Here is an 11,108-nt window from a genome sequence, read left to right as displayed (position 1 = left end):
GGTTAATAATACGAGCCGCTCTTGACCCCCTGCTCATGTGTCTTTACGCACATGAGAGCGAGCGACAGGCCCTCATGATGGGATTAATGGCAGATATGGTGTGTGTCTGGGGTTAATGCAGGGAGCAGCGTGGCATGCATGCACACACCCGTGAAAATATATGCCACACACACACACACACACACACACACACACAAACCCTGGCTCCCACTATCAGAAACACACAGACAGACACACATTTACTACTATCACATGGTCACAGACTTCTATAGGGTGTTAGACATCTTGGCTGTGTTTTGCTCTTTAGCTACAAATCACAATCAGGCCTTGTGGGCTTGTTCACCAGTTCATTCTATTGGAGCCTTATGTTATTTTTTGATAATGCACACTGATATTATGATTAGATCAATATATGGGGTTCGCCAATATATCAGACCGATATTAGCCTTTTATTAAATATGGGATATTGGCCAGCCATGCCATCTGATATGCTGATATGACGGAGGTTCTTCCGTGACTACAGCTACAGAAAAAGTCTGTAAAACCTGATATATTTTATTTTCTTTGCACATTTTATTTAGTCAATGAATTGTTCAATTGAATTAATATTAATATTATAATTTAATATTAATTATTCATTTAAAGGCTTTCTAGAGTGTCCTAGAGTTTTCCCTACCATTGGAATAGATAGGGTGAGAGAAAGGAGAAAACTTCAATTTAAAGATATTGAATATCAGCCCAACATATTGGCTGCAGGTGACTTCAGTCTAAACATATTGCTATCGGCCTTCAAAAATCAGTGGAACCCTAATTTATACAACCAAAATAAATTGTTCAGCCCATCAGGAGTGATTGGATTAGCTGTAAACAAGACTGAAACTGAGACTCAACGCCAATGTCAGCATGACTTATGGTGTAAGTCATGAAACAGCAGCATAATGCCTTCACAGCTGCAATCAACAGAGAGCAAACAAACCATTATAAGCTGGGTGGATCCATTTCTAAACATCAGCCTGAGTCGAGGCTTTTCTGAGCTTCATCACCAGGACAATACTGCCCCTCTCTGTATGAACGGCTGCATCGCATTTCTGCACATTCACCCTTTTGTTGTGGGTATAGATTGTTTTTATCCATATAAAAATATAATTTCAGCAGTGACGTGGATGGGATAATAATTGTGATAATATGGATGATGTGTTTATTATTTTCTATTACATTCCATGCAACAGCCTGCAGTCTGGACTGATTAAGTCAAGCCAAAGTTCTATATGCTGCACAAACATCTTGTTCAAACAGAGTAAAATGTTTGCAGAGTCAGACTGTTCACACATTATGCAACCAGGCAAATCTTGAATATTCTGTCATCTGCACTTTTACCTCATTAAAGCAGCTATGCCTGTTGCAATTAAAGAAATGTGCAGTTTAATTGACAGGTTGTATTGCTCCCTGGAATCAGGGGGAAATATTTTAATGGGATTTGCAATTCTTAGGATACAGCATTCTTGTGGAAACTTTTCGAATTGGAAAAAAGTAAAACATTCTGGATTGCACTGCCCCTAACGAAAAACATATTTGTAATAGTTTATAGTGATCATCTGATTTTATGTATTTTTTCCTTTCCTATGGTATCCCTATGATAATATGATATTAATACTGCATGTCTGTGGTAGCAAGAATAGCGATCTTATACTTTATGGAATCACTAATAAACCTATATCGGGGTATGTTTTACTGTGATAGTTGTAAAATGTAGCTAGACTTGTTTTGCTATACGAGCTAATGCAACAGGGGAATCCAGCTGTGGGCGTGTCGGCCCTATCTGTGAGCTACAGAAGGTCTTATGTTGACTGGCATTGTGAAATGGTAAATTTGGAATAACAGGAATTAATGTGACTAGTCTCCGTCAGACCCTCCCACCATCCACATACACACAGCCATAGCGAAAGTCAGAGTACGGCATCACAACCGCTGCAAGTCTCAGTCTGCCTTCATTTTGGGTGAGTTGCTTTATGTTTTTTCCATTTTAACATGCTAGGTTTCGCACATGTAGGCTATTTAGTGCAACGCCTTGTCGTTATCGTGGGATATAGAAACCCTAATGTTATGTTTTTATAGTATGGACCTGTCTTGTTCAAAGGGATAATACGCATTAGACATTTAAAAGCTGCTTTTTCCGAATATGATGTCTGACTTTTGTTTTTTGTTTTTTTGTTCTCACCAAACGCTGAACAACAGTAGCTTACATGATTAGAGCCTGTTTTCTTTGTATTTTGTAATTGTTGCGACTGAATGACAGTCACATGACTGTGAAACGCGAGTGTAATACATGCGCCAACAGAAGTCCTTACTGCCTTCATGCAGCTTCAGTCATGATGGAGCTGCGCTTCTACTCGCAGTATTACAGTAGCGTGCACAGCAAACACGGAAATGCTAACAAGCCCTTGTCGTAGTAGGTCAGTTAAGACAGCACTAGCTGTCATGATGTCTTTTCGCAGTATTTCCAAAGAGGCACTGATTGGATCCGCCACATTAGGAGTGTTTTTTGTCGCTGGTTATTACTTTGGTAAGAACGAAGACATAAAGCCTCATGGTTCACTTAAAGCTACATAACCTACTGTACTAGGTAGCAGCCATAAGATGTGTGTGAGCAGCCAGTGATACACACTTTCACATCTACTATGTAGATATAATAATGTGGAGAGCCAATGATGCATATTTTACACACTGTGCGTATATACTGTAAATTGTAATCATTAAAGAGCAAACATCTGCTAACCTGTAAATCTTTATTGATTTCTTGCATTATCCTGAACATGTCCTTTTGTTGTAATTATTAGTTGTATTATCTCCAGTACTCACTATTGGCTCTATTCTTTATCCTGTTCTCTGCTGCTGCAATAACCCAATTTCCCCACAGGGATCATTAAAGTTTCATCTAATCTAAATCTAAATCAAATAATTAGACTAGACCAGAGTTCAATTTCCTGGAGGATGTACTAGGCAGTCATTAAAGAGTAAAAAAATATACTGTTCAATAAACCAAGCTAGATCATTGGTACCATGATGTCATGCTCTTTAGATCGTCATGATTGTCTCATGTTCTCCCTCAGGGAAAAGGAAATCCACATATTCCAGTATGGACATTTTCAAAAGTCACTGTGGGGCGAAAGACAACCCGCTGATGCAGTACGTCCTCAATCACTCACTGAGGGAGCATCCGGCCCTGAAAAAACTCAGACTGGTGAGGAAGTCATGGTATTAGTGCTCATCATTAAATTTAGGCCCTATATTCTCGAAATCTGCTCTGGCACACACACAAAAAAAAAAATCATCACATAGGCCGTAATGATGTTTTACAATGTAATTTCTGAAACTAATATAATCCGTTTCCCCTCATGCTTTTCAGAGGACAATGGAGGATTCCTGGAATTTCATTATGGTCGCCTGTGAGCAGTCACAGTTCATGGCTAATCTGGCAAAACTAATAAAAACCAAGAAAGCAATAGAGATCGGTAATGGAATTAGATTCTACATCACATGCAATCGCTGAAGCACGGCTTTCATGGTTAAGATTACACTATCCTTTATCTATTAGGAAGACATTGTGCAGAAATACAATGATGTTGGGTCCATATCTAATTAGTAAAAGTAACTATTTTGCTTCCATTGAAGATCAGTCGTTGACTTTATGACCTGCTTGTTGCATTTGCAGGGGTGTACACAGGTTACAATACTTTGAATGTGGCACTGGCTCTACCTGATGATGGAGTTATGGTGGCCTGTGATGTCAACGAAAACTACACCAACATTGGGAAACCCTTCTGGAAAGAGGTAAAATTCAAACTTTTTCATTTCTGGACTCTGTTTGATGCTCTACTGTCTGTTGCTTCATGCACTCGTCATTGGAACTTTGCAGATAACTGCTGAATACATGTAACCACTGGGTTGAATACATCATGTGTAACACTGCTGTATTACTCCCATTCCGTTAAGTGCTGATCAGTGCAGAGGAGTATCATGCACAACAGGTAATAGACATGGTTCTGTTTAAAGCTAGTCTGTGCATCTGCATGTGACACAGGCTCGATTAAACATTTGTCTTGACATCAGCCAGCCAAAGGAGGCGGCACTCTAAAATATTACAAACCACATCTTTTTGTAATCCTTTTTCGGATGATTTGAAGTGTGATGAAAACTGGGTGAAAGAAGCATGATTGCAATACATTTCATTTCAATGAAAAGGAATGTGTGAATTTGCATCAGCACTGCCTTCAAATACTGAATTTGCACTGATTGGTGCCAGTCCTTGAACACACACCTCCACCTGCTTCTCAATGACTGTGTTTACAAGCATGCAGTATTCTGGATAATATCTAATATCCAAATTTAGATATTATTGGGGGTAAAGCTGCTTATGTGCGTCTTCATATCCCTTTCACAAATATCCCTGTATACATGAATAATTTGAATATTCAAATTAATACCATATAAACTCAGATTATGCAGAATATGAAAACCTGCAGTATCCAGGCTGATGTCGCTATATCTTATTTAGGTTTCTAAGCCAACAGAATATTAATATCCTGAATAAAAACAGAATCTTGTCATGCATGTAAACACACTCAGGTAAGAAATCCTCATATACAAGGATACATGTCTTGGTCTACCATCTCTCATCTGTTATCAGATTACGTGTGCACTTTACTGTCCCGCCACTTTCAGGCCAAACCCTGGAGAAATGCCTCTTTTGAAAATATTCTTGTTTCTTTTTTTGTTTACAGGCTGGGGTTGATCATAAAATCGATCTACGCATTCAACCAGCATTGCAAACTCTAGGTATGGTAAATACAATTGTTTTCTGAAGGCACTTCTTCACATGAGGAAGTTTGTTTTCAACATGAGGGATGGCCTAAAGGAAAATAAACTAAATTCATCAATCAGTCACCCTGGGCGTGTAGACAGGCCTATATGTTGGGATGCTAAACAGTAAAAAATACCTTAAAATACCAGCGTTATTGAGTTTTGAGTTCTCTGTTACTTCTCGACCCACTTAAAGCTTTGTGTACTACAAAGTGTGTGCTGATACATGCAATGTGAGGATGTGTTACCTTTCACTGCTGGTACAATCTGATCAGTCTGAAACTCCATCCAGCATCTCACTGGCAGATAAGCTTCTCAGCTCTCAGCTAGCTGACACCATGGACTGTACTTCCTGGATTGATAAGCAGTCATGTGACCACGCATCACATGGTCTAGCTTTAAAGGGACAAGTCTGATTGAATTGGCCCATTGGCTTTTCCAGATCTTCCATAAATCACAAGTATAATCCCTCTCTGCTTCGTTTTCAGATGATCTCCTGGCAGCTGGTGAGGCTGAAACGTTCGACTTTGTCTTTATTGACGCAGACAAAGTAAATTACGATAACTACTATGAAAAGTCTCTGCAGCTGTTGCGGAGAGGAGGCATCATTGCTATTGATAATGTAAGTGGTGCTTCCAAAGTTTATCAAAGACAAAAGTTTAATTTTGAACTATGGTGTTCATAGAATCACAACAGAACGCCCATTGTGAACACTTTAGATATTCATGTAAGGATCATATCAAGCTGATTACCCTCTGAATCCCTTGTTTCTTACCCTGCAGGTGTTGTGGAGTGGGAGGGTGGTGAACCCTGCCCCTGATGATGCGGACACCCAGGCCATAGACAAGCTGAACAAGAAGCTGTACCGAGACGCTCGGATCAACCTCAGCATGCTCACTGTGGGAGACGGGCTCACAATAGCAATCAAACTGTAGTTGAAGATAATCGCAGTCCTTCATGCTACAAATGAAGGTTCTGGTAATGGTGAGAAGTGCTCATCATCTTAACAAGAGATCAAGTAGTGCATTACCTTTCAGATTATGTGGAGTATGTGGTGGTACCAGAAACTAAGTCTACCTTCTAGACTCATGTTTCACTACAGCTTTAAAACAAATTTTACTGTCAAAATTATAGAACAATGTGCATTTCTAACCAGTCTTAATGCTTGGAAGTGGTAATTAAACTGTCTCCCTTCACCAAAGTCACAGAAACTCTGAAACTATAGTAACTTCATGAGCTTCCCAACTCTCATCAGCTTCTGTTACAATGCAAAATTGGGCATTCGAGTGGTCTTGGAATGATGGAAATAACTAAAATCAACTTGGTAAAAGCAGTGTTTACAAATTACATACACAATCTAATTCTTAAAACTGATTGTGTATATATAATAAAACAAATTGTAAATTGTCATTGTAGTACATCATTATCAGATTATGTGTTGATTTAATACCATCCTCCATGCTGTGCAAAATGTATTATATTGCAATTTTACAGGAAAGAGGAACACAAATAAACAGAAAAGACTGATTTAAAGACTTTATTGCAAAGGTAGACATACACACATGCCCACACACACACACATGCGCACAGGGATTTTGTTCCTGATTCACTCAGATATTCTTTCGCTCTAGTCACACCGAGGAAACAGAAAATCCTTTTGGCATTGTCTTGCAACTTCTTTATCATTTATAACTTAGAAGCAGGTACTCGAGATAGTAGAGGTGTGAAACTAACCACACAGCATGGTTAAGCCTCTCTAAGATATAAGATAAATAAAGACCAACCAGTAGAATGGCATCATCTTGATAAGCATATTTTGCAGGAGCAACCCTTTTGACGGCAGAACATCACTACCAAAAGAAAGAACAAACAAAATGTGCAAATAAAACAAGGGAGGAAGAGCTTAAATAAAGGTATATGCTACTGTGCAAAATTACAGCTTAAGTTTACATTCTACAACATTATCGCGCTTGAATAAAGTAATGAGGAACCATTCATGGATTGTCATACCGATGAAGCCAAAGACCATGGAGATGTCTGCCTTGGAGGAGGATACATTTTACTATGGAGAACAAAGTGATACAAGCATTCATTTAATAACACATCTGATAGAAACATGATGAGTGATTATAACCCAAAATGGAAAAGAGGGTGGTGGAGAGGTGGGTGTCTAACAGTACTTGAGAAGTGGGTTTCTTTTGCTTTGGATTCATCTCTTTGAAAGATCTTCTGCTGACCGGGTAGGAAACACGCAAGGCCGGATTCTGCCGATGTTCCTCTTCGTACGAAATGGCCGGGCAGATCCTCACGCCTCCAGTTCCAGCCCCAGACCTAGTTTGTGGCCACCGGCATTGATGCTCTTTCCATCCACCAGTGCTGACAGGACTAGTTTCATACCTGGGGGGGGTGTAAAGAAGTTACTGGAAACAAAGTCCACAATCACTGGAGTTGAATGGATCATAAAGAGGAGATAGTTCTTACCGGGCCGCAGAGTCTGGGTGTAGCCAATTCCTACCAAGCTGGCGTTATTCACTTTAGCCTGAAAAAAAAACAAAACATTAAATCGTTCCATATAAAACAAACCAATTGAAATATGTGTTTCCTCGTCATTATAATGCCATTTGTCTTAATTATTTAGTTCTATAACCTAACTGTGCCATTTAATCTATGTCCACAGAGTAGAAGGGACATCAGGATTCAGTAGAAAAGGCACTTACTGACAGGGAGGCACTGGAGTCTAACTGGTATTTGGCAGCAATGCCGAAGCGAGTGCTGTTGCTGCCTGCTGTCCATGCAAGGTTCACAGCAGTCTCCAGTTGGTCGTTTACCTTCTGGTAAATGGACCCGCCAAACTCTGAACCATCATTACTGGAAAAAGGAAAGACAGGCACAGAGACAACAGAACTTCAGTATTCTTAAACAGTCTCAGTTGACAAATTACCATATGCGAAATTGATCAGGTCAATACTCGATAGTGCTTGGATCAGTCATTCGTTGATGCCAAAACGTACACATTAGTGTGGAGCTGGAAGTCGCCGGTCTTGTAGCCAACTGCAAAGTTGCTCTGGGTCATCTTGGATTTGGCTGTGTCAAAGGTCATCTGGTAGCCAGCCAGCCATCCCTCGTAGCCGGCCACTGCTGCTCCGTGGATCGCAGGACCGGCAAAGTCAAAGTCCACATCGACGCCAAGATTAAGGTATTCACGTTTATAGGCCGTCTTGACTTTGCCACTCTTCTTGCTGTCAGATGACAAAAACAAAGAAAAATCAAGAGAATTAATTAGGCTACATCAAGTTTGATTACTTAGCATCACCGTGGCAGGATTTTTTCCAAGCAATATTTTGATGAATAATTATTTTTCATTAAACAGACTGACTGTAGCATACCCAGTATTTGGTGAAAATGTAGTGTCAAAAGTAAGTTTCAGTCCTTTGGTGATCTAAAGAAGAAAATCATTTAGTTAGGTACATTTAATTTAATGTAATTCGATTTGTGAAATCATCAGTGGCATGCCGGTGTTATTAATTTACCTGATCCTCAACACAAATTTCTGTCCCAAGTGTGTTGTCGGTGGTCCACTTCTCTGTGAATGTCAGTCCATATTCACCCCACTTGTACTTGGTTTCCAGGGTTCCATTGACCTTGCTGGTGTCTGTGTTGGACGATCCAGACGTTTTGAATTCCTATAGAGAATAGAGGGGAAATTAAGCCGACTTGGGACCTACAGCAGTGTTGAGAACTTTAACTACTGTCACTGGTGTCTGACCCAGACAAGAAGCCAACTGACACATCTAAAAAAAAAAAGTAAAGAAAGACATAAATAACATTGTCAATTACCATTCTAGGCTGAACTCAATTATAAGATACAGATAAATTAACTGACAAAAATTGTTAAAAGCAGGAGGAAACACTGAAAACCATGTAAATATTGCATGTAAATTTAGTTTGACTACTATTCTCACTGTTGACCATTAGGTCTCTCCATGACTATATGCCTGGAATAACTGTTAAACTCACCACTCCACTTGAAGACTTGGTCTTCACATCAAGTTTCACCAGTCCAAACCCTGCAAAGACATTCACAGTGATAAACCAATTAGGCCTGGTAGTGTATTTCAAAGAGTAGGCCTACTCTCTGAAGGTCAATAAATACACACTTATCAAAATGCTTTATCATGCTTTGAATTACCATATCCTTTGTTGAAGATATCCTTTGCAGATTTTCCAAGGTCTGCATATGGTGGAGGGACTGCCATTATGCCTGTCACACAAAATTTGGCAGAGAATTAAATAGTGACATAGGCACATTTCCTAAACCATCATGAAGCACAGCATGTGTCAAATGAAAAGCACTAACCCAAAGGATGTAGTACAAACTAGTCTTATGATGGAAAACACTACCACTATTTTTTTCAGGGGAAGAGAAGAGATTCTCACCCTTCCCAGTAATGTTAAGAAGTCTACTTATCGTCCGACTTAGTCTGTCATCACTTATGCAAGTGTTGCCGTTGCCCTAAAGTATCTTTCTGTTTGTGTTGTCAGATAACTGCACGTCCACAGAAACCTTACTTAATTCATTGTAAGAAAATACTAACGGGATAGAAAATGTGTCGCATAGTTGTGACGTCAAACAGACAAACGACAGCTAACAAGCTAACGTTTTTATCTCCTCATGCAGTCAATTTTGAAAATGCCAAACAGCTGCTGTGCACCTTTATGCACCAAAAATACACATATCAAATGTATAAAAGTATATGTGTACCGTTAGCCAGTTAGCATTTTAGTGGCCACTGGGGTTCACTTGTCATGCATCTGGTTCTCAAATGCATGACAAGTGGCCGAGGACAAGACAAAGATTTCGTATTCAATGTCCGAATACAGGAAAGGTTATGGCGGTTTCAGTAGCAAGAGACAGAACAGTGAATTTTAGCGTTAATGGGGACTCTCCTGTGGTGTCTGCCTTTCCCTTCACTCGCGTCGTTCCCCTCTCATTGTCAAGGTTAGACGTCAACGTTGACAGGACACAGGTGCCTTGTTTTTAAACACAATCACTGTCTACAACATACAGCAGCCACTGACACCACCAGTAATGTTGGCGTGATGGTTAGTGAGCTAGTATGGGCATACCCTCGATATGTGCCGTTCTACTACATTCAAAAATTTGGCAATTTAATGTTGTCTTACGAAAAAAACGACACATACCTGGTAGAACACCACTTAAGACCTTTTCTGAATTGATCCAACTGTTAAATTCAGCATACATATAATCCACCAAGCAGCAGTTTATTCTGTAAGATTTTGGAGGAGGTCTGTGGTACTAGAAGGTGAACCAATTCTAAAGGTCGAACTCTTATGTAAATCAGTATTACTTTGTGGATTATATGCATACCGAATTGAAGAGTGTCCGCCAGTGATTCATAAAATATTTAAAGTTATGTTTTACGAGCTGTGTACGTTTGCCGATGAGAAGGACAACATTAGACTGACAGTTTGGCGTGACGTTCACTCCATGCAAGAGGGAATCTACCTAGTAGGGGGCGTTTTTCTGGCTAGCAAATGAGACGTTTGATAGCCATCTTGCTAATACTGCAAACACATATTTGCAAAAAAAACATCATGCGCACTTGCGAATTGGCGCGTCACAGCATAGTATTTTCAACTAAAGTAGTTACTTACCGAGGCGCTGTGGTACTTTTAATGTTACTGTCAACTTTGGTGAAGAAAAACAGCCCGGACTGCTGTAGGGCGATGTGAAGGAGACACCGCAACCAACACCCTCCTGACCTCGGCAGCGCAGGACCCAAAATATAGCTGTTTATTTTTATGCCCATTTGAAATTGAAGCGCGACGAGTAGTTGGTGTGATTCTTCGCTAGTGTATTAAATATTTGGTCGGTTATTGAAGAGCAATAAACTTAATTCACATAATCTGCAAAAGTCAACATTTTCTTATTACAATTTTGTGCAACTCCTACACGGCAACCGGAAGCCCTCTATATCACCATGGTAACCGACGTGCGTGTATTTAGGCTGATCGATATTCAGAAGCACTGCAAGTAAGTCCATCCATACTTTTGTGAGTGGTATTGGATTTAATTGGTTGTATTGCCTGGTAAACATTAGTATCTTTTTAAAACGTCTTTCATGCTGAACTCTCTCTTTCTCTCTCACTCACACACACACACACACACACGCTCAGTCACTCACTCCATGGCTATAAAAAGATAAGAGTCCTGCCTTTGATTTCAA

General features: G+C 39.8%; 2 protein-coding genes across 4 annotated transcripts; one reads left to right on the top strand and one right to left on the bottom strand.

Moving 5' to 3' along the window:
* The first annotated feature begins 1,835 nt into the window (after positions 1-1,835).
* On the top strand, positions 1,836-6,360 carry LOC139647500 (catechol O-methyltransferase domain-containing protein 1-like). Of its 3 annotated transcripts, none has more exons than XM_071523405.1 (7): positions 1,836-1,997; positions 3,111-3,241; positions 3,407-3,512; positions 3,713-3,831; positions 4,782-4,836; positions 5,349-5,482; positions 5,643-6,356. In XM_071523405.1, exons 2-7 carry the CDS (start codon positions 3,137-3,139, stop codon positions 5,793-5,795), a joined length of 672 nt encoding a protein of 223 aa, XP_071379506.1. In that variant the 5' UTR covers positions 1,836-1,997; positions 3,111-3,136; the 3' UTR covers positions 5,796-6,356. The 3 variants fall into 3 exon arrangements, with proteins under 3 accessions (XP_071379506.1, XP_071379504.1, XP_071379505.1); XM_071523403.1 differs by lacking the exon at positions 1,836-1,997 and adding an exon at positions 2,435-2,563 and having other exon boundaries at positions 5,643-6,360; XM_071523404.1 differs by lacking the exon at positions 1,836-1,997 and adding an exon at positions 2,449-2,582 and having other exon boundaries at positions 3,136-3,241; positions 5,643-5,798.
* A 756-nt stretch (positions 6,361-7,116) lies between these two features.
* On the bottom strand, positions 7,117-10,672 carry LOC139647498 (non-selective voltage-gated ion channel VDAC2-like). Its single transcript, XM_071523402.1, has 9 exons — positions 10,537-10,672; positions 9,050-9,121; positions 8,878-8,927; positions 8,391-8,543; positions 8,247-8,299; positions 7,872-8,099; positions 7,578-7,728; positions 7,342-7,399; positions 7,117-7,257 (listed from the first exon to the last, which is right to left on the bottom strand). Exons 2-9 carry the CDS (start codon positions 9,114-9,116, stop codon positions 7,166-7,168), a joined length of 852 nt encoding a protein of 283 aa, XP_071379503.1. The 5' UTR covers positions 9,117-9,121; positions 10,537-10,672; the 3' UTR covers positions 7,117-7,165.
* Positions 10,673-11,108: the final 436 nt, after the last annotated feature.

The sequence above is a fragment of the Centroberyx affinis genome, unplaced genomic scaffold (assembly GCF_046629955.1).
Source record: "Centroberyx affinis isolate AG114_WGS23_722 - 3 ecotype Tasmania unplaced genomic scaffold, CSIRO-AGI_Caff_v1 ptg001088l_1, whole genome shotgun sequence".
NCBI classification, from domain to species: Eukaryota; Metazoa; Chordata; class Actinopteri; order Beryciformes; family Berycidae; genus Centroberyx; species Centroberyx affinis.
This window is presented reverse-complemented; position numbering and strand designations above follow the sequence as displayed.